The sequence below is a fragment of the Pongo abelii genome, chromosome 14 (genome assembly GCF_028885655.2).
Source record: "Pongo abelii isolate AG06213 chromosome 14, NHGRI_mPonAbe1-v2.0_pri, whole genome shotgun sequence".
Classification (NCBI taxonomy): Eukaryota; Metazoa; Chordata; class Mammalia; order Primates; family Hominidae; genus Pongo; species Pongo abelii.
This window is the reverse complement of record NC_071999.2, coordinates 107,460,942-107,486,047: the sequence shown is the minus strand read 5'-3', so window position 1 is coordinate 107,486,047 and position 25,106 is coordinate 107,460,942. Positions and strand designations below refer to the sequence as shown.

Here is a 25,106-nt window from a genome sequence, read left to right as displayed (position 1 = left end):
TACAGTCTCACCTGAAGCTCAAATCATGCTGTATAAGATAGTTTCTTTAGAGAAACACCACATAGTTACTATAAACTTACAAATGGACAATTTGTAAATTGGTGCTATTTTACAACATAATATTAAGTCAATTTCCTTGCATTTAAAAAATACATATTCTGAAATAATTTAGAAACACAGATAAAAAATACCTATGTGTCTGTCAGAAATAATAATAGCTAATATTTGCGGACCACTCACTGTGTGTTTTATTAGGTATTAAATTATTTAATGCTCACAGCACCATAAATGTAGGTACTAATACGATCTGTTTTACAAAAGAGGAGGTTGAGGCACAGACAGCATAAGGAATTTGATGAAGGTCACATAGTTACTGAATGTGGATTTCATCTCAGGCAGTCCACGTTATATTTTTAACCACTTCATTTTCACCCCTGTGTATTATCCTACTGTAAAAATATCCCACAGTTTGTTCATTCATTTATTCACTCCACTATTGATGGACATTGAGCTTGCTTTTTATTATTTTGCTATTGCAGACCTTCTAAGACCTTTCTTATCCATGCCTTTGTATGCACACGTGAGAGAGCTGTTCTAACATATATAGCTAGGACAGCAATTTCTGGCTTAAAGGATATGAACACCTTTGACTCTCTGAGATATGGCAGATGGCTGTCTGGATGACAGGGCTATTTTGTATGCCTTCTAGAAACATGTAAGACTGCTCATTGTCTACATCTTCATCTGCACTTGATGTTATCAGGCTTTTACACCTGATGACATGAAATGGTGTCTTGTAATGTAAATTTGCATCTCCCTGATTTCCCTGATTAATGGATGTTGAACATTTTTAGATTCAAGGGCCACACATTTTCTATTTTTTTTTTTTTTTTTTTGAGATGGAGTCTTGCTCTGTCGCCCAGGCTGGAGTGCGTTGGCGCGATCTCGGCTCACTGCAAGCTCCGCCTCCTGGGTTCACGCCATTCTTCTGCCTCAGCCTCCCGAGTCGCTGGGACTACAGGCGCCCGCCACCACGCCCGGCTAATTTTTTGTATTTTTAGTAGAGACAGGGTTTCACTGTGTTAGCCAGGATGGTCTCGATCTCCTGACTGTAGATTGCTTGTTTATCTCATTTGCCCATTTATCTGTTGATTTTTCTAAGTGATGTTCAGGAATTCTGTGTGTTTCTAAAGGGTATATTGTTTCTTTCTAAATAAAAATTTAAGATATTAAAGACAAATCTAAAATATTAATGCTTGACACATGTACCTTTTTCATCTCTCCCATCTTTAGTTAATAAGGCAATTCTTTTATGTGGTATTAAAGAAACCGATTAGAAAGTTTCTTCATTGTGTGCTTAAGTGTGAGTCTTAGAAAGGTGAAAAGTTATAATTGACTCTTTTAGCATCAAACCAAGCGAGTATATAGCTGTTTAAATACTATTTTAGCATAAGCCATAGCTGTGGGAAGGGTCACTCCAGTGCTTGATAAATAGATGTCTATTCAATTGGACCCTCATTCCTCAGCGGCTGCTGTGACAAGCCATTTTCCCGCTGCTGCTCAGGTAGGAGTTTTCATCTCTCGACACTTTGACAGATGTGGCTGCACACTTTTGAACCATCTTCCAACACACCCCCGTGCTCTATTACCATGAGGAAAGTCTCTGACAAGAGAATGAAAGTACATATGCATGAGACGTGGTACAATGGATCTCAGTTTCCCTCTGGTAGCATTCCACCGCGTGCCTCCTGTGAGGAACAGAGGGAGGTAACAGGCGCTTGCTGAAAGTAGGTCAAATGGTGGCGAAATTATTCCTGCAGTGTTTTAATGCTCTTTGAAAACGTTTCCATTGAAGGCTAAGATTGAGGGGAGGTGGCCTGTGTGATGTGAGCATTTCAAGTGACAAAGTGACATCCTAGGCACTCCTGAAACTATCTTCTTCATGAACCTTCCCACAAACTGGCAGATCATTTCAAGAATTGATGGAGCCCATGAGAATGTAGGTTCCCTCCAGAAGCTAGCCTCTTCTATACTCACAGACCAGCGTGAGAAGACAATGTGATCCAGCTAAGACCGTGTGGCCGAGGAGCACCTGGGACAATTTGATTAATTTCTCTAAGCCTTAGTTTCATTACCTGAAAAGTGAGAATAATAACCTCTCTCGGGGTTTTGTAACAATTAGAGATGATGGACTGTACATACAGGCACAGTGTGTGGGAAGCCGTGGACCACTCGATCTGTAGACGTGTCTGTCATCGCCATCAGCGCACTCGCCCAGCGCTGTTCACTACCCAGGGCATCCTGTCCATTTCCAGGAAGTCGGCTCTCTCGCGTGCCCCAAGCCCAGTGACTCTAGCCTTTAGGGCCAGCCCTGCTTCCTTTCCAAGGTTTTAGAGGTGCATTTCTAAATGTCCAGCAGGCGTGTTTCCCAGGCATTCTCACAGACACATCACCCTTCTCACCATAAAAACTAAACGCAGCTCTCTCCCCAACCCATTCCCACAAAGAAACTAGGTTTTCCCTGCATTTCCAGAAACCTCCAAACCAACCCATTATGCTTCTCCTTTTGTCCTCTCCAAATCCAATCTGATCCCTCTTCAATTCTGTCATTACTTCAGTATTTTGAAATTTTTTGGCTCATTCTCTCCACTCCATCTTCATATTCCTGCCCTCAAAATCAGGTCAATGCTTCCTCAACAGAGTGATCTCTGATTCCTTGATTATATTTGGTCATTTTCTTTTTTGTTTCTCTTTCTTCTCTATTGCTTCATTCACAATAGACATTTGCCAAAAATTTGCTGAATTATACGTGATTGTACACATCCAGCTGCGTTCATGTGTAGAAAACATAGCCTCACACACAGCAGACCCAAATTCTTACTCTCTCCTTAGGCAGGTGTCAAATGATGCTTCCCCCAAATGCTCACGCATGCACACAAAGAGACACACAGTCAAAAACACACTCATACAGGCTTACACATGCTCACACATGCACACACACCTCAAACACACACAGTGACACACAGACACACGTGCACACTCGTGCACATACACACGCCTACACACTTATACATGCTCATGCACGCTCACACACCTCACACGTACATACACACACAGTGACACACAATCGCAGACACACACATGCACACGGGCACACACACAGATCTACACACTTACACATGCTCACGCACGCACACTTCACATGTACATACACACAGTGACACACAATCACACACAGACACATATGCACACATGCAGACACACGGCTACACACACATACATGCTCACACACACCTCACAATGCACACTCACAAACGGTGACACACAGTGACACACATGCATGCACACGGACATGCATACACACACTTATACAAACACACACACATACCTCACACATACAAACGGTGACACAGTGACACACAGACACCTACATGCTTATGCACACATGCACACACACGTGCACACACACACTTGTACATACTCATGCATGCTCACACACATACCTCACACACACACACCTCACACACACACACCTCACACACACACATACCTCACACACACACCTCACACACACACCTCACACACGCACATACCTCACACACACACACCTCACACACGCACATATCTCACACACACACATACCTCACACACACACATATGCTCACGCACATACCTCACACACACATACCTCACACACACACACCTCACACACACACCTCACACATGCACATACCTCACACACACACCTCACACACGCACATACCTCACACACACACACCTCACACACGCACATACCTCACACACACACATATGCTCACACACAGGCGCACACATATTCATTTTCAATTTCTCAGGGGAATATAAAACAACTGCTTGGAGGAAAAGTTTGTAGGAAAAAGTGAATATAAAAATGGTTATGCAGTAATTACCTGGAATAAATATTAAAACCAGGAAAAATACAATAGCTAAATGTGGAAAGGGGTAGCTAAAATGCTACTTGAAAAAGACCTATTGTAATTTTGAAGCCAGTGGCCAAATAAACTACACAGAGGGGCCAATTGTATAAATCCTCAGTTCTAAATATCCCATATATATTTATTTAACTATATATTCAATATGTATCTAATATATCCTGATTATATTTCAAATAATAATTATATTTAGAATAGACACCAGATGACCAGGTATATTATAATAAAAAATAAGATTAAAATATTAGTGTTATTTTTATTTATTTGTTTATCTGTCTTAGTGGCAATTAAACGGTTTTGCTTCTTTGATTTTTAAACCTCATTGGAAGAAATATGCAGAACATTTTAAAATTATTTGCGTGCCGCATTATCTCAAACTAAATTCCCGTCTCATATTATATTTTCATCCTCCAGTCTGAATCAGTCCTATAACTCTTGAATGTTTACAATTATATTAATTAGGAGACATGTACTAACTTATGCCAAGCATTTATAAAATGTCCATTGGAGACAAATTTCCATCACCAAAGATTTGTTGCATTGTCACCTTTGGAAAAAATGAAGGATGAGTTTTTTTGTTTGTTTGGTTGGTTTGGTTTTGCAAGTCTTGATCTCCAGGTTAAATATGCAGCTTTCTTTAAGCCTCAAAGCCAGGGTTTGAAACTGCTGTGTATTTTCTCGGTGTTCAACACAATCTGCAGTAGAAGGGTTTGAAGCAGCAATATGATGCCTTATGCACTCTAAAGCTGCTGACAGGTTTAGACATAATCTAAAATGTAAGTCACTTTGTATATCAGGCAGTTCAGTCCTTCACATTTGTTTTAATGTTTTTCCTAAATACTCTAAATATTTCAAAATGAGTCTTTCATTAAAGATTCTACATAGCTCAAAATTATTTTATTTATTTATGCATTCATTAAATATCACAAGTGAGGTCCTGCATTGCATTAAAAATACAGTGTATTAGAAAGGACAGTTAGCTTCAATTTTGAATTCGTAATTTGTCTCTTGAGTTTAAAACAAAAGTTTTGTGTTCACCTGCCCACCATTTAATACTAAAAATAAAAATATGAACATAAAAGTCAATTTTAAGTGATGCTAGATGTAGGAATTTAATTAGCTATGGAAATGTCAATGACGTCTCAAAACCATCATGGCGTCGTGTCGCCTGTCTAGCAGCCCTATTGTAGCCCTTCCTGACTTCTCAATAACCTACCCATGAAGACAAGGATAAAGGAAAACTCACAACAATACAGATAACTAAGATTAAGAAAGCACCTTTTGTCAAAATCTGTTGAGATTATTCAGTAACTGTGTGGTTGGTGGAGTACTAGTGAGAAAAATATAAAACATCATATATATTCAAATTGTTGAATCTAATATGTGTCCAGCCTTTTAGGAACTCAGTACTGAAGTATGGGAACATCAGGCTAAAAAAAATAATGGTTGGGTTTTTCTAGACACCAGGAACATGAGAGAAAATTCTTGTGGAAGGACTCATATTCTGATTTTTATTATTACCTATGTCCAGCCAAATAAGCAAGGTCAACACTTAACCGTTAAAAAGCCAAGATTTTAGCATTTTCATTGCTAATTTTTACTCTGGTATTTCACTGACACTTGAGTGTATGTCAGAACCAGAGGGTCACGAAGAAGGGACAGCCCCAGTGACTGCCACAGGCCGAGACTTATTGATGGAACGTGTATAGTGAGGCCTCCTTGGCTGACCATCACCCTGGGTCTTCTTGTGCCCAAAGCAGAATGGTGCGGCTTCCTAGGATAGGAGATCATATTACTTGAAGCAACAAGATTATATTGTTTGAACTCTAGTGTCCTAATTTGTTTTACTCACTTTGTATTAATACATGCCAAAGATAGGGAAGGGGATGAGAGGGTCTTGGGACCACCATCTAGGTTAGAGCATTCCTTTTTTAGGAGTTCTTGCTAAGACACCTCAGGGGAAACTGCCTTTCTGAAGCCTGGTTCATGGTCCAGTTAACTATGTCAACAGTACCAACATTACTTTCATTTAATACAGGAGATAGAGAAATGTTTAGCCCCTGACGCTACTTTCCTCAGAAGGAGGCAGAAGATGCTCCATGGCCAATTGAGTACATGGAGGAAATTAAGTCATATCAAAAATTATTGTTGAATCTACTATGAATCCAGCCTTGCAGGAACTGAGTACTGAAGCTTAGGAACACCAGGCTAAAATATATATATATGTATATATACACGTATATATACACGTATATATACATATATATGTATATACATGTATATATACGTGTATATATACATATATGTGTGTATATATGTGTATATATACATATATGTGTATATATGTGTATATATACATATATGTGTATATATGTGTATATATACATATATGTGTATATATAGTGTATATATACATATATATGTGTATATATGTGTATATATACATATATATGTGTATATATACATATATATGTGTATATATACATATATATGTGTATATATACATATATGTGTATATATACATATATACACATATATATGAGCTTTTTCTACTCTTTCTGGACACCAAGGAACATGAAAGAAAAGTGTTGTGGAATAACTAATATTTTTGATTTTTCTTACCCATGTCCAGCCAAGTAAGCAAAGTCAACACTTCATTGTTGAAAAGCCAAGATTTTAGCATGTTTATTCTGAATTTTTCTTCCAAGTCAATAATGAAGTCATGCAGGGGTATTGAGTTCTTAATCCATAAATTATAGGTTAGTTAATTGAAAGGTTTTTGTACATGTCATCGTTTACTTTTCCTTTCTCCTACTAATCCATAAATGTAGGCCACAAAGTGTGAGGAAACCAGAAGATTTTAAGTAGTGTTCTATAAGATAGTTTAAATTGTGACTATCCATCATGGCATTGTACTCTAGGGAATACATGTTGTCCTAAATTGAAGCTTTCATAAAGAAAATTTCTCATGTTTTAAATCAATTCAAGACAGATGATTTTATTGGACAGAATATAGGAAAAGTTCTATTTTAAATATTTCTTACTTTAACTGATATATTCAGATCTCTGTAGTCTTAGTGACAGTATCCCAATGCCCAGAAATGGCTTTTGTGTGCTCCTAGTGCTTAGTAAGGCATCATAGCTGTGTGACTGCCATGGCATTGTGATTCATAAGCAGTCTCTAAACAGCAGAAAAGGACTATATATAATATATATGACCCAGACTAGAGTAACGAAGCTAAACACCTTAGAAAAGCCCAGAAAATAGTCTCCCCTTCCCACAAGGGTTATTATTTATGATCAATGTATGAGTTTTCAAATACCTTACAGCAGACTCAGAGATGCCATAAGAGCTGGGGGAGCTGAGTGGTGAACAATCAAGTTGAAGTCCAGGAGTCCTGACTGTTAGCATTTTCTGCTTTCCATAATGTAAATGCTCCCGCCATGGCCAATTTCAAGTCGCCGACATGACATCAGTAAACATGAAGGTGGAGAGAGACGCGACTGCAGCTCCAGCACACCACAGCTGGGGCAAGCTGCACTCCCACTTCAGTCAGAGATGGCATATGCATGCATACATGTCATACATGTCTGTGTAAACACATTGTAAAATTTTGTTTGCAGAAAGTGGAATTTTTGATGCCTCCATCCAAAGCACCTAGTTTCCGACATCACCGTAGAGGGAAAGAGAGAGGGAGACTTTCGAGAAGGCACACCCTTTCTCAAAGCGACACATCCAAAGTGATGCATCGCTTCCATTTCTGTTCTGGTGGTGAGAACCAATCACATTGCTCCACTTCAGTAATAGTAAGCTGAGTGATATAGATGAGCTATATGCCAGGAAGAGGAAACCAGCTTGGTAGGTATAATAGCTTTTGCTAAACAACAAGGCATCCTAATACTTAATGGCCTGGACAGACAGTAACTCTTGCTCATGATTTTGTGGATCAGTTGAACAGCCCTGCTAGTCTGAGCCAATCTCAGCTGACTACAGCTGAGCTCACCCCTGCCTCTGCGGTCAGCCACTCATCAGCTGGCATCTCTGATTTTGGGTGTGGCTCGCCGTTAATTGGAATGAAGAGAATGGCAGGGCCCATGGCCACCTGGCCACCATGCAACAGGCTAGGCTGCAGCGATGATGTGGTCACTCGGGGTTCCAAGAGCAGCAAAAGTAATTTTTAATACACAAGTATTTTCCAAGTCTCTGCTTACTTCACCTTTGCTACCATCTCACTGACCAAAACAAGTCACGTGGCTGAGTCTGGAGTCAGTGTGGAGGATACTGCCAAGGATGTGTGGATACAGGGAGGTGAATTCAATTGGAGGTCACTGCGTTTTTTCACACAGGCTAAGAGGAATTCGAAAATCACTGGCTTGGCATCATAATCAATCCTGCTTAGAGGTGATTTCTTTCACACCAGCCATTCATGGTGCTTTTTCGTTCTTGTTAAAATCTAGTTTGTGTTGTAAAGTCAAGAGGAGCTGGTGATTGAAAAAAATAACATCCACATTTGTTTGTTGATTTGTAATTTGACATCTAACCTTATTCTTACAGAGTAGAATGAAAGCTATACTCACATGGCCTAGAGATAAAGGGTCTGTTCAGGATTCCCTTACTCGGCTCTCCATTCCAATAAAGAGAGCCAGCTACTGATAGGGCGTGGCAGCTGGCAAGGTGTCCACTGAAATCATAGGCTCTTGGTACCTTTGTGGAGATCGACATGGACGGACAGATGGGAAAGGCAGTCTCTAAGGATATCCACTGGTTCTGTTTTCAGTGTTGATATAAGTGTTACCTTTTTAATATAAATTCTTTGTATTGGACAGAATAATTGTGTACATTGATAGTAGAAGTAATGAATATCCAGATGTCTTCTAAATAAGGGAAGCAAAAGATGTCCCACTTGCAAATGGGAGATTTATTTTAGGTTTTATGCATTTGGTCTTTTACACTGCGTCCTTGTTCTTATGTTCATGGCTTATATGCAAGATGGTTTCTGAGAATTTCATCATGAAATTGCATTGTTCTCCAAATAAGTTTATTTTGAAATCCAATTAAAACACAAGTTTTAGTACATGGCTGATGCAGTATTCAGTTAAGGAGACTTTGTTTTACTAAGTTGAGTTATTTTACTCACTCAAGCAGCAATTTAAAGACAGATTTCATTTCTGAGCTGTACTATTCATTATCCTAATTTATATTTATTGCAACCTCTGAGACCACTATTTTGTCTCTTTGCCTACAGTCTTCAGAATCTTTAAGTTACTGTTTCATAGGAAAAATTATTGGAGAAATTTAATAGAAATAGCTTTTATGAAGTACTTAAGCATTTATACCACAAAAAAAGATAAGATAGCTTTAGATCATTTTGAAAGTTTATAAATTTTCATGATCCATTTCAAGATTACTAATCTCTTCCACCTGATTTCTTATGTTACACCTTCAGACCTTCCCTGTAAGCAGCTGACTGCATCTCTACTTTTAAATCCTTAGAGTGTTTTCCAAGACTGAGACAATGAGAGTTACAGAGCACACAGTGTCCACTGCAGGCTAGACTCTACACTGAAGTCTCATTTATTTTCATTTTACAGCCAAAAGATGTAGATGTCATCATACTCATTTCCTCTGTGAGAAAACCGAGTCACAGAAAGGTGAAATCCGGCACAGAGACAAGATTTAAACTCAGCTCATCCTGTCTTCAAAATTGACATTCCATTAAACCATGGCAATCTTAAATCTTTCTGTGAAGAACAGATTGTCTTCAGCTTTCAAATTTAGAGTTCATGTACTTATACCTTCTATCCAACCACAAATACTTGGTGAGGAAGCTGCTGTCACTCTTTTTTAATATATAGAGCAATGTTGACTGATGAATTTTGACTGTCTGATACAAGGCAAGAGACTACCTGGTTTGGGCTCACAATGTCTAAGATGTTTCTATCTCTACGGGCCTAGAAATCTACTTAGACTTTCTGAGCTTGTTTCTCCATATGTAAAAGGGGATGCAAAATTATCTACCTCACAGAGTTGTTGAGGATTAAAGATGTTATTACATCAGCAAGCAACATGTTTGGAATGAATCCTGGCACAAACCAAGCACTCCAGAAAACAGTAGCTCTTATTTCAATAATCCATCCTGTTGGTGTCCATTTTAATTGCGTGAGGAGCCCTCCCTGTGTTTGGCTTAGACTTCCACAGTCTCCTGGGAGGTTTGCTTTCATGGCAGGACTCAGAATCAATGTGGGAAAAAGTGACCTTTCTTGTTCTTCTGCTTGAGGTTGGACTCAGTCCCATTGTTCCAGACTCATTGTCTCATTACACTTTCTGACACAAAGCAAGATGAAAGCATTGGTTGCTAGAGTTTTATATCTGTAGTTGTCAACGTTACAGAGACCCCTCATTGGCAAGTCACCTTGTGTGGAACCCTATGGTCAGGTACCATTTTGTAGCCCTGGGCACTTTTATAGAATCATGTTTCATAGAAGGTGATTTGAGCTTGAGCTAGTATACAAGATGATTTGAGCTGCTGTCTGTCAAAATCGTTGACAATGCTGTGTTAGTTTCCTGTTGCTGCTGTAACAAATAACCACAAATTCAGTGACTTAAAACCACACGCATGTATTCTCTTAGAACTCTGCAGTTAGAAGTCCAAAGTGGACTTCCTTAGGCTAAACACAAGGTATCAGCAAGGCTGCATTGCTTTTGGAGACTCTGGAGAAGAAATGGCTTCCTTGCCTTTTTCACCTCCTGGAGGCCACCTGCATTTGCATTTCCTAACTTTATGAGAGTCTGTAATGATGTCTTTATAATGCCTCCAAATGGTTGCAAAACTAACACATGCTTTTGTTTTTATGAAGCCAAACAGATTTAGTTGATTTTTGACCATGGAGTTGGGGTATGGGGACAAGGTTGACAGCCATTTTTGTGTTGGTGTAGTCCAACATATTACATTCCAGCCAGTATCTGTGGTATTCTAGTCTAGTCGTTATAGACTTTTAGAATCATGAAACTGTGAAGTTGTAAATAATCTTATAGGTCGCCCAGTGCAGCCTGCTATTAAGGAGTATCTCCTACAACAGTGCTTCTCAAAATTCAACATGCTCACGAATCACCTGGGAACCGTGTTAAAGATACAGATTCTGATTCAGTAGGCCTGGGATGGGGCCTGAGATCCTGCATTCTTAATAAGCTTCCAGGATGCTGCTGGTCCAGGGGCCACACTTTGAGTAACAATGCTCATTCCTGACAGATAATGCTGCCTTGGGGATTAATCTAGTATAGATTCTTTGTATTTTGAAAATTCCACCTGTCGTATACACAGATAAGTAATTTCTGGATCAAAGCCAAACTAAAAACATATCCAAAACTCCTCTGCTTTTAAAAAATGTAAACCAAAATGACATTGCAATTAAAGGAAACTTTAAAAAATTGAATGTGTATGTAGAGTCTGAAGGACCTTATATTAAAATATATAAATAAAAAATAATATGCACACACATATGTGAATACACATATATATGTACACACATACACATATACTAGAGATGTATGTGTTCATCTATCTACGTAGATAGGTAGAGGGATAGAACATGTATCCATATTAAATAATGCAATTGTGAAGACCTCAAGTCATAAAATATTTTGTGGTACTGACTCAACTTTAACATTTTCCTTTATATTAATTTTTATTAGAAAATAAAAAATTGAAAAGTATAAAGTTGGACTTTCCTGTAGATACAAGCATGAATCTAAATGTAATGTCATCAGCCTTTTTACATTAAAGAAACTGATAGCCGGTTTCAAGCACTGGCTGAAGTGAATTGAGTTGAAGTGGGCCATGCCACTAGCTCTAACTTTAAAGCTGGAGTTACTGATTTTAATATTTAAATGTAGGTACTGCACATATTTATCACCTTAATTCTTATTTAATATTTGAAAGTTACTGCTTTGGAGAAAGTCAGCTAAGCAATGGTGATTATAGCGTATCAAAATCCATTGTAAGTGATTATTTTAATAACTCTGAACCAACAGGGACACGTAGACATTCAGACAAAAAACAACCTAATTATAATGACAGCACCAAAGTGAAGCTGTGACAGTTACAAAACCAATTTAAAAGTTTCTTGACAGCCATGGCTAAAAGCTTTGTTTGGATCTTTCAGTAATAACAGTTTACTTAAGACATAAATCCACAGCTAAGGAAAATAGAAAAAGAAAGTTGTGACTTTTCTGCCATGCAGATGAAATGGAAATCAGCAGAAATGTTTTTAATAGAACATTATGCTGAAAGGAGTATAGAAAAGGAATAATAGTTATGGGATTTAACTCTCACAATGCAAGAAAGACTAAATAACAATAAAAATTTTAATGAGCATAGAAACGTGCCAGATGATTTGCCTATCTGTGTTATGAAGGTCAATCATTTCTGCAAGTAAATTGATGTGCATATAAACATGTTGATTGGCAGCTCTGGAATTTGATTTCTGTATTACCTGTAAAATATAGTCAAAGGGAAATAGATATGCATCAATAGCCACGGTGACAGGAAGCCTTAATAAAAATCTACTTTCCCGATGTCACTGGCATGTCTCAAATTATTAGATCCTTATCAGTGTTACTTACCTCACTAGATTGTGGGCTTAGTATGATATGCAACATAATTAATTCTTCAACCTCGGGTAATTAATTTCTCATTCCTGAGCAGAAAAATGCTTGATTCACAAAATTGCATTCCTTTTTTCTGTAAACCTTTGTAGAATATTTGTAAGTGTAATCGCCGTTCTAAGCCCTTTACATATGTTGACTCGTTTAATATTAATAACAAGTCTTTGGAGTAGGTACTATTTTCTCCACTTTATCAATGAGAAAACAGAGGTTTAAGTAACTTCCCTGGGGCCACAGTGCCAGTAAGTGGTGCAGTTTCGGCTCCAGGCAGTTTGGCCCAGAGCCCCTGCTGTAGGATAAGGAAGACCCCATGAAACACATGCATAGAGTCATGGAGACATTGGCAGTGCTCAGAGGAGGCAGTTCTTGTTCTCTTACCTCATTTTAGTAATAACAGTTTACTTAAGACATAAATCCACAGCTAAGGAAAATAGCTCTTTGAGTTGCAAGGACTAAAGGATTCTTAGGTCAGACCAGACGTAAGGGCATGTATTAATAAATACCCAGAAGAAATGAAACCTCAGAAAGAGGATGTGTGGTGGCGCTAGTCCCTGGGCAGATGTGGCTCAGTGGTGTGTTGTTTGTGCTCAGTTCCTTTCCACAGGTCTGCTTCTCTCTCCTCTTTCTGCTACCCAGGGCCTTCAGCCTCCACTCTCTCCATTTAAGTATTCTCTACCCCACAGTGGGCAGCGGGCCCCAGAACGAACTTTAAATAGACTAGGGTAAGAGCCTGATTCTGTTGTGTACTTGCTGTGTGACCTTGGAAAAATGACTTAGTCTCTCCGAACTGTGTGAAATGTGAGTAATATATCTCACCATACAGAGCTATAGTGTATATTAAAGTAGATAAAACAAATAATATTTGAATAATATGGATTATGACCAAGTGGGATTTATCCCTGGGATACAAGGATGATTCAACATATGCAAATAAATGAACGTGATACATCCTATCAACAGAATGAAGGATAAAAACTATATGATCATTTCAATTCATGCTAAAAAAGCATTTGGCAAAATTCAACAACTCTTCATGGTAAAACCCCTCAGCAAAACTGAGGATAGAAAGAACATATGTCAACATGATAAAAGCCATATATGACAGACCCACAGCTAGTATCATACTGAATAGGGAAAATCTGAAAGCCTTTCCTCTAATATCTGGAACATGACAAGGATGCCCACTATCACCTCTGTTATTCAACATAGTACTGGAAGTCCCAGCTAGAAAAATAGGACAAGAGAAAGATTAAAGGGCATCCAAATTGGAACGGAAGAAGTCAAATTATCCTTGTTTGCAGATGACATGATCTTATATTTGGAAAAACCTAAAGACTCCACAAGGAAACTATAAGAACTGATGAACAAATCTAGTAATGTTGCAGGGTACAAAATCAACATACAAAAATTAGTAGCATTTCTATAAGCCAACAGCAAACAATGTGAAAGAGAAATCAAGAAAGTAACCCCATTTATGGTAGCCACAAATAAAATAAAATTCCTTGCAATTAACCAAAAAATTGAAAGATCTCTGTAATGAACACTATCAAACAGTGATGAAAGAAATTGAAGAGGACACCAAAAATGGAAAAATATTCCATGTTCATGGATTGGAAGAATCAATATTGTTAAAATGTTCATACTACCCAAAGCAGTCTACAGATGCAATTAAATCCTTATCAAAATACCAATGATATTCTTCACAGAAATAGAAAAAACTCTAAAGTTATATGAAAGCACAGAAGAGCCAAAGCTATCCTAAGCAAAATGAACAAAGCTGGGAGAATCGCATTACCTGACTTCAATTTATAATTCAAAGCTATAGTAACCAAAACGCCATGGTACTGCCATAAAAACAGACACATAGACGAACGAAACAGAATAGAGAACCCAGAAGGAAATCCATACACCTACAGTGAACTTTTTTTTAACAAAGGTGCTAAGAACATACACTAGGGAAAAGAGAGTTCCTTCAATAAATGGTCCTGGACATCCATATGCAGAAGAATGAAACTAACCCCTATCTCTGTCAAGATACAAAAATCAAATCAAAATGGATTAAAGACTTAAAGCTATGACCTCAAACTATGAAATTACTGCAAGAAAACACTGGGGAAAATCTCCAGGACATTGGACTGGGCAAAGATTTTATGAGCAATACCCCCATAAGCACAGGCAACCAAAGCAAAAATGGACAAATGGGATTACATCAAGTTACAAAGCTTCTGCACAGTAAAAGATACAATTAACAAAGTGAAGAGACAACACACAGAATTAGAGAAAATATTTGCAAACTAACCCTCTGACAAAGGATTAATAACCAGAATATATAAGGACCTCAAACAACTCTATAGGAAAAATCTAATAATCTGATCAAAAAATGGGCAAAAGATTTGAATAGACATTTCTCAAAAGAAGACATACAAATGACACAAACAGGTATATGAAAAGGTGTTCAACATCATTGGTCATCAGAGAAATGCAAATGAAAACTACAATGAGACATCATGTCACCCCAGTTAAAATGGTTTATATTCAAAAGTCAGGCAATAATAAATGCTGGTGAGGATTCGGAGAAAAGGGAACCCTTCTACACTGTTGGTGGGAATGTAAATTAGTACAGTCACTATGGAGAACAGTTTGAACGTTCCTCAAAAAACTAAAAATTGAGCTGCTGTAATTTAGCAATCCCACTACTGGGCATATACCCAAAAGAAAGGAAATAAGTATATCTAAGAGAAATCTTCACTCCCATGTTTGCTGCAGCACTGTTTGCAATAGCCAAGATTTGGAAGCAACCTAAGTGTCCATCAACAGACGAATAGATAAAGAAAATACAGTACATATGCGTAATGGAGCACTATTCAACCATAATAAAGAACAAGATCCAGTCATTTGTAACAACATGGATGGAACTAGAGATCATTATGTTAAGCGAAATAAGCCAGGCACAGAAAAACAAACATCACATGTTCTCACTTATTTGTGGGATCACAAAATCAAGATAATCAAACTCATGGACACAGAGAGTAGAGATGGGTTGCCAGAGGCTGGGATGGGTACTGGAGGGCCGGGGGGAGGTAGGGATGGTTAATGGGAACAAAAAAAAAAATAGAAAGAATAGATAAGACCTACTATTTGCTAGCACAATAGGGTGACTGCAGTCAATAATAATAACTGTCCATTTTAAAATAAAGAGTGTAATATAATCGTTTGTAACTCAAAGGATACCTCATTCTCCATGATGTGCTTATTCCCCATTGCATGCCTGTATCAAAACATCTCATGTACTCCATAAATATATATACGTATATATGTATATATATTTATGTATATATATTTATGTATATATATTTATGTATATATATGTGTGTGTGTGTACATATATATATATACACACTTACTATGTACCCACAAATATTTTTAATGTGAATAATATGGCCTGGAACATAGTAACTGTTTAATACATGATAGCCTTTATAATAATACTCATTATGGCCGGGCGCGGTGGCTCATGCCTGTAATCCCAACACTTTGGGAGGCCAAGGCGGGCGGATCACGAGGTCAGAAGATCGAGACCATCCTGGCTAACATGGTGAAACCCTGTCTCTACTAAAAATACAAAAAAATTTGCCAGACATGGTGGTGAGCACCTGTAGTCCCAGCTACTCGGGAGTCTGAGGCAGGAGAACGGCATGAATCCAGGAAGCAGAGCTGGCAGTGAGCCGAGATCGCGCCACTGCACTCTAGCCTGGGCGAGAGAGCAAGACTCTGTCTCAAAAAATAATAATAATAATAATAAATAATACTCATTATTTTTAATGTTTAATTATCTCTATCTTAATGTAGGCAGTAGACTTGGACCAGACTTGGGTTCCAGTATTGAGTCCATCTTCAATCCCTGTTTGACAGTGGGAAAGTTATTTAACCTCTTTGAGCCTCAGTTTCCTTATTAGAATAGGTTCCTAGGGCGGTTATGAGTTAATTTATGTAAAGCACCTAGAAAAACTCCAGGTAGATAGCAAGTACGATGTACATGTCACTTACTAGAAGCTGTAGTAAAATTTTCAACAAATATTTATGGAAGTAACAAGTGAAAAATAAATCTTAGGTTTCTCTTACTTGTCCAGTTGTATAATAATCATCTCTAAAATATTTTCATCCACAGTATTCTCCCTTAACACAGAATAAAGTAATACTTGTTTTGTGTTACTAGCTTTTTGAAAGCCATTTATCCATAGTCAGAATTAAGGATAAATACTACCCAACCAACCAATTAAAAATTAAGATGCAAGCCATGCACAAATTAAATGATATATATTTTCTATTTTTAGTCAAAAGTCTTTGAAACCATCTCCCTAGTCACTGTTTAGCTGCCTGAAAGAAAGTTCCCTTGCCTGCCCAGTTCAGCAGTGTGGGACATGGATGGCTTTATCTTGGAAGCCCTGTTTTGCATAGCAGCACATCACAGAGGTGCTGTCAGCCAAGGCCTAAGCCCGTCAATTACACTTAGTCATGAGGTTTATTTCTTTGTTAAGAGTCTGTCTGTTTCGCCCCCTCAGAAAATGATGCGGTCATCCGTTTTCCACATGTTCATCCTGAGCATGGTGACCGTGGACGTGATCGTGGCGGCTAGCAACTACTACAAAGGAGAAAACTTCAGGAGGCAGTACGACGAGTTCTACCTGGCGGAGGTAAGCAGCTCTCCACCGTGCAGATCGCTGGGCAAGGAGCAGGCGAACCGCGGACAGTGCCTCTTAGAGATGCAAAAGTGAAGTGTAGCCTGTTTGTTACTTGACTTTCACCAAAGCTGAATCATTGTCTGCTTCTTAAGTGCTTCCTCTGGTCACCGTGTGGCCTGATTCATTTCCTGTCACCGCGGGCCTGAGTCATCTTCCTCACAGTATGTCACGTTGCCAGGGTAACCCTTTTCCCCTGGGCCTCACTCTAGGATCTTGCTGTTTTCCTATCCACCTCTTATTATCTCTCCCTTTCTCAGCTTACGTTAGTTTGTTTCCTACTAAGTACAAGCAGGCACAGATTCAGAAGATCATAAATAAGCTGGTCAGCTCAGCAATACCTAGAAGAGGGCTGGAAGGAAATATAGAGAGATGATAATGATAATTACTGCTCTAGAAACGGGTGTTACAACCTACATTAAAGACGTCAATTAAAGGTAGGTTTCATGATTAAATAAGCATCTCCCTAGCACTCTACATATCATATTAGAGTTTTGGAATAGTACTTCCTATTGATAAGGTAATTTTGTTAATACCTGATTCTTAAAATATCTTAGTTTTTATTTCTTTCAATAAGCATTTTGCATTTATATTAAAGCATTTTAATAATTTTCCAAGATCTTTGTTTTTTTCAATGTAAAAACTTACCTAAAATATATCTCAGAATTCAATGGTTACATATTTATGAAAAAATTGATTGACAACGTAGAAACCTATTCATCGTGTGAGTGAGGTATACATACACAGTTGTACAACGCTTCAATAAATCCAACCTATGAAAAAGTAAACTGAAAAGGCAGAAAAAAGTCACAATTTTATTATTTTTATTACCAAAGCATTTTTCACATAAAAAAATCAATTTGCCATATAATTAAGTGTTATTAGATTCCTAGAATTCTCTCAGTACATTTAAAAATTGATTTGGTTAATAAAAATTTAGTCTACCCACACACAAGCTTTCTGAAAAAGAATTGATTGCATGTACCTATTGAGTGTAGACATCTATGTGGATATCAAGAAACTTTTAAGTAGTCGCTTCTGAATTCTCCTCTTCATGGAAGTGTGTCTCCTGAAACAAAATATCGTTAATACAAAACTTTTACTGGGCTACAGTCTCTGTGATGCAACCTTTGCCCAATGGCTACCTGGTATACAGAGCTTACAATCTAGCAAAAAAAAAAAAAAAAATAGTAAACAATAAGAGTTTTGTGCTATGGAGAACTAATGACGGGCTGATGAAGAAATTATATCCAGCCCAGCCTCTGAAAAATAGGTATAATTTTGCTGAAAATCCAGCACACAATGAATGGATTGTCATTAAAAGCAGAGAGAAGGTTGGGTATGGTGGCTTATGCCTGTAATCCCAGCACTTTGGGAGGCCAAGGCGGGTGGATCATGAGGTCAGGAGTTCGAGACCAGCCTGGCCAACATGGTGAAACCCCGTCTATACTAAAAATACAAAAAATTAGCCGGGTGTGGTGTCGGGCACCTGTAATCCCAGCTACTATGGAGGCTGAGGCAGGAGAATCACTTGAACCTGGGAGGCAGAGGTTGCAGTGAGCTGAGAGCGCAACACTGAATTCCAGCCTGGGCGACAGAGTGAGACTCCATCTCAAAAAAAAAAAAAGCAGAGAGAAGCCTGGACTGATACTAATATTTGCAGGTAAATTTCTAACACAGGGAAAGAACAATGAAGGAAGCCCCATCAAGTTATTTCTGTTTTTCCCAGGAAGTAGGAAGCAAGGTCTACATCCGGCCAGATGATGAGACAGTGAAGTGGGAAGTTGGCAAAGAAAGGGGAGAGGGAAGAGGTGCCTAGGGTTAGGCAAAAAATTAACAATACAGCAAATGGCAACATTAAAGATCCATTTAGGACTACGGATTTGCAGTGATACCAATTTAGAAAGCTCTGCAACTTTTTAGCCCTGTATAAGAAGAGGGAAAAGCAACATTTAAATCAATCCAGCTTTAGGGTTCTTTTTCAGGTTGGGGGAACTGAGAAACAAGGGGAAAAGATGAACTGCTGGCAAAGGAGTTGAAATGATGGCCCTGTGGTCTCTGTTGGATGTGGAAATGGGAGGAGAACAGAGGAGTGAAGGTGAAGGATCAATGGTCTCTATGTGGTTAAAGAACAGGTACCACCGAAGTGATGGAAGAATAGAACTAGAAAAGGTTGTGATCAGAGAGTGGAGTCCAGGGTTTTACAATTCCAGGGTAATTCTAAGTAATGAAATATAAAATCTAGGGTGTCACATGGATGTGGGTGGCTTAAACATATTGATGGAGTCAAGGCAGAAATGGAAAGGACTGTTGAAGCTAAGGCGCTGGCTGAGTCTTCACATGGACATTGAAGTCACTCAGAGTGAGGCCAGTTCTTGGAGAGAAGAGTGGAGTCAGGGAGCAAAGTCACGGGGAATGAGCGAGTGAGTGATGAACAGATTGACAGAAGGACAGAAGGCAGTCACAGGGAGAGTGGGAGACAGCATGGTTTAACCTCATGGAATACGTTGCAAAGGAGTCTCAAGGAGTAATGGACGGGCACCTCTTCCTTGTCCACATATTCTACTAGAAAGGGCTGGAAAGGGCTGCAGGGGTAACTCATGTATTTGAGAGAGAATCAGTTGAGGCACAGACAGAAAGTAGATTCTGGGAACAGAGATTGATAATGTAGAGGACATTATTTAACGTAGGAGAGACTCAAAGATCAGTTCAAGGCTCTGAGGAGGGAGAAGTGGGAAGATCGATGAGACAGAAGAATGATACAAGAGTAATAGCATCAGTAGGTAAAGAGTTGCTGACAAAAATGCCAGGAAACAAAAGCAGAAATGACCACAAGAGATTACAATTATGCTCATCTCTCTGGGAGGAGGAATCTGCATCTGCTCCTGAGGGAATCGTGACATTAGAGATTACAGTAACATTGCTTTTGTGATCTAGCCCAGGGTGGGCAGCTGGTCACACTGAATCAATCCTGGAGCATAAGTGAATAGGCCCTCCACACTGGCAACAGCAAGGAATGGAATTCTTTAGTAAATTTTACCTAACTTTTTCACATACAAAATGGATCCTTTCCTAATGTGTTTATGTGTGGTAGATTATTTATCCTCATACTGTAAGAAATTCCAACAAAATGTCAAATAATTGAATGTTGTAGAGTTGACTGGTTACTATTTAAGTGTATTGTAGAGTCCAGGGGTAGTTGGTAAATCCTTGTCTTTTTTCTTTTTTATATAATATTAAAAATAAAAACAACCTCAACAACAGACAGACAGAACTGGATGATGGAACTCAGTATATATTATGTGTCCAATAATTGTTGTCCCTTGACAATAATAATAAGAAAGGGGGTGGGAGGAAACTTTGAGAGGTGGTGGATATGTCAATGGCATTGATGGTATGGGTTTCACAGCGGTATGCTTATTCCCAAACTCATCACATTGGTACATTACATGAATGCAGCTTTTAACATGTCATTCATTCGTAACAAAGTGGCAAATCAATTGACCAGCTAACAACTAACTCTTTGAAATCCTGGAAAAATAAATAAATAAATAAACTAGGTAGTGGTGATTTTGTTCACTTAAACAACCAGATAGACCCCATCAGTTTACTCTTGAACTACTTAAGCATTCTGAATTTGTTCCACTCTAGGTTTTGGGGTTTTGGGTGGGGTTTTTTTGTTGTTGTTGTTGTCTTCTTCTTGTTTTTGTTTTTGTTTTTTTTTTTTTGAGACAGTCCCACTCTGTTGCTCAGGCTAGAGTGCAGTGGCACCATCTCAGCTCACTGCAACCTCTGCCTCCCAAGTTCCAGTGGTTCTCTTGCCTTAGCATCCCAAGTAGCTGGGATAACAGGAACACCCAGCTAATTTTTTTATTTTTAGTAGAGATAGGGTTTCGCCATGTTGGCCAGGCTGGTCTCAAACTCCTGGGCTCAAGCAATCCATCCATCTTGACCTCCCAGAGTGTTGGAATTACAGGTGTGAGCCACCACTCCTGGCCGTTCCACTCTGTTTTTGATTTTGTGTGTTTGACTTTCCCCAAGTATGTTTCGTTTTTATTCAAATTACATTGCCATTTCTCTTTGTATCAGAAACTTATACATGAGACAAAGTGATTTGTTTCAAATGAATGTGAAAAAGTCAATTTAATTAAACTTACTTTTTCATAATATATTCTATTTTTATAAAGTTTATAAAAATGGCTTGAGTTTAGGCCAGGGTTCAGCAAACTCTTTTTTGCAGACCCAGATAGTAAACATTTTGCCTTTTGTAGACCACCCTCTCTCTGTCTCAACTACTCAACTCTGAAATTGTACAAAAGTGAGTGTGGTCTCAGAATGGTTGTTTTCCAATAAAACTGTATTTACAAAAATGGATCTTGGTTTAAGCTATAGAAACAGAGAGCAATGTCAAATAATTGAATATTGGATTATATTCAATTATTTAAAATACAAATAAATAATAACATTTTGTGTTAAAGTCAAATATTTTAATATTGACAACAATAAAGCTATGATTTTTGGGGGGCCCATTATGTTCCAAGTGCTTTAAAAGAATTCATTGTCTCGTTTAATTCTCAAAATAGTTATAATAACAGCAATTCAAGTTTATAGACTATAATAATGCAGTATTTAAGGCAATAGCATTATGTGATATTTTGAAAAGTTTATTTTAAAAATAGATCACAACAGGTCATGAGCTTTTAAAGAAGTAATTTTTTAAGTTCCCACATATTCCAGAATAAATTATTTAGAAAATCTAAAATAAACCACTTTACCCATTAAGAGCCAACTCACAGTCTAAAAATCACCCTTTAAGAATAAATTAAGCTTCTTAGCTTCTGTTGTGAAGCTGGGGACTTGTTTTGTTACTTTGGATTAATTAACCTACATTTAGAATTGGTTAAGAAACAGGAAAAAGTTTACCTCTTTTCTAGCCTATGCATAAACAGAAAAAGGTAAAGTTTATTTTCCTCTGTAAGAATTTTAACTTTTCATTGTGATCTAAGAGAATATGTTATTATTGCACATTAAATCATATGTTATAATGAACATAATTACATTTTAAAATATATATTATTTTCTTAAGAAATAAAATATGAGCAATATTTTTCTTATTATTATATGAATGTATTTGTATCCATTAGGCTGTACATTCAACAAAATTTATCAGCACAGCACAGGAGATTAAAAGCTTCGTCTCCTTTTATCTCAATTCTTCTTTTGAGAAACTCACAAACAGATGGGAGAGATACAACAAGGAAGCGAACGGACCTACAGAGAGACCCAAAGTTAGCTCTGTGTCACCTCCTAGCATTATCCCCAGCTATGTTCTCTGATTTCCTCTAGACCTATCTGAATGGGGAGCTCAACCCTCTTCCACCTCCTGGTGTTAAGTATTAATGAGGACAGTCATGTTTTCTAATGAAGCCAGAGGGGAGAAAAGTCCTAGGACTCTGTGCTACATACCCCACAGTAAATTAACTAGAACTCCTCTTTCTCTCAACTCTATCCCTCCTACCCAACCTACTCCCATATCTCCCCAACTTGTCATCAGCCAGGCAGGCTCTTCCCCTGCTACTCATGCACAGCAATTCCACTCCACCCCCAGACTTGCATCTTCACTTGCTCTTTGTTCAGCAAAACAAAAAGCTCTGCTATTAAGAGGATCTAGATTCCTCAGACAAGAAAGTATCATCTATTACTTAAGCCCTCTTAGTCCCCCACAGGAAATATTTCTTTTAAATACGTTCAGGGTTTCTCTGCAAAGATTTCACATGGATATAAAATTCTTCATCTCATTTCAATTATAAAGACAGAGAACAGAGAGGAAGAAGGGCCTAGTATCCTTTCTTACATGGCAGTTGTGCTTGGTGATGGGGAATCAGAGGTAAATAAAGTAAATAAGACATGGCCATGGATGTGTGACTCTAGGGACCTCTTTCTACTCTTAGGAGCTATAGTTCTGTGAGAATCTTAAGAGATTATCTGGTGTAATCTTGAGTGAGGTGTATACCTAAAATTTGTGGCAATAACATGATTTATCAAAGAAATTTTAGTGAATCTAGAAGAAGAAATTAAGAACAATTTCCAAGTCAGTATTTGTCTCAACACATCATATCCATATGAGCAGTTTTAGTTATTAAATCCATGTTTCCAATAGATCTAAAAATCATTCTGTATTGTGGTAGAGAACTAAAATATGTATTAAGTTGTCTTGTCGGAGGGAATGAGTCATAAACTGCCAAGGTGCTAGTTCGTTGAGAGAAGTTACAGCTTGAGAGAATGTTGTTTCTAAAACAGATTATTGATGAAGCAAAAGGTGCTGAGAATAAATTAATTTTACATAAATAAGATTTGGGCAGGATTAGACTTATTTATGTCAGACACCTCTGATGTCAGAAGCAACCATTAGCCTTTGTGTATTAATATGATTATTTTGCAGGATTTTTTTCTATGGTTATTTATTTTTCCTTCTTTTTGAAATTTCTATCTTTGAAAATCTGTGACTTTCTTTTATTTCCTTCTTAATCAGAAAGTATTTCATAAATTCAACACATAGAGAAAATATTATAACCAATATTTGTGTGTCCATCACCCAGATTTTTTAAAAATTAATAGTTTTTCATGTTTGGTTCAGGTTTTTCATTCATAAATAAAACATCATTAGTAGAGTAGAAGCTCCCTGTGTACCACTTCTTGATCTCCTCCTTCTCCCTAATCTACAGAGAACTATATTCATCATATCAATGCATGTTTTATAATAGGATGAAGTGTTAAGATGCCACTTTTTCACTCCTCATTATATTTGGGAAATTGATTCATGTCAATCTAAGCATGAATTTATTTGTTCTGCATGTAAGGGCAATGGGTATTTCAATTGCTTCCAACTTTTTGCTGTTGAAAACAACACTTCAGTAAACATTCTCATTAGAGTTTCTGTGCCACATTTGGGAGAGCTCTTTCTAAATATATACCTAGACTTAAAATTGTCAATTTGTCAGATATGCTCACTTTCAACTTTGCTAAATATTGCTAAATTGAACTTCAAAGTGCTTGTGTCAATTTACATTCCTACCAGGATATATGAGCAGCTCTACTTCATGCTATATTTTTATGTTCAGGATTTTTAATTTTCTTACAATCCTATATAATCATTATAGTCTTAATATACATTTTCTTGGTTACCATAGAGATTTAACCTTTTTTTCATATTCTGTCAGCCCTGAATTTCCTCTTCTATCATTTTACCTGTTTAATCTGTACCCTAATTGATTTTTCAGTTATCTAGTAGTATGCAGTGCAGACATCTCCTAGCCTTCAGCTTGTCTTTTAACTTTTATTTGCTGTCTTTTCTTCAATAGAAGTTATTAATTTTAACACTGTAAGATATAGTCATCTTTAATTTTTGATTCAGTGCTTTTTGTGTCTTATCTATACCAGAGTCATTAAAGACATTCTCTGATAGTAAAGGCTAGAGTTTTCAAGTTGTGCTTTTTCAATTTTAGACTCCAATACATTTGGAATGAGATAAGGACTTGATTTTTTCCCCATATATAAACAATTGTCCTTCGAAGATTCATTGAAAATTCATTCTTTCCTCACTCCTGTAGTGCAATTTCTGTCATATATCAGGTTTACACATGTGCACAATTGTGTTTCTGGACACCTCAGTCTGTGTCTATACATCAAAGCTTTAGTTGATAAGATGTTGTCATAAGTGCTATCCTTTAT

The 25,106-nt window shown here is 37.7% G+C and overlaps 1 protein-coding gene across 7 annotated transcripts in view; it reads left to right on the top strand.

The window, feature by feature from the left end:
- The window catches only part of NALCN (sodium leak channel, non-selective), a 365,066-nt gene that overhangs the window by 138,437 nt on the left and 201,523 nt on the right, over positions 1-25,106 (top strand). For all 7 annotated transcript variants that reach the window (XM_024231054.3, XM_024231061.3, XM_054529197.2 and 4 more), the window contains exon 11: positions 17,199-17,330. In XM_024231054.3, coding sequence (XP_024086822.1) covers positions 17,199-17,330 — 132 coding nt within the window. The remainder of the gene's footprint in view (positions 1-17,198; positions 17,331-25,106) is intronic.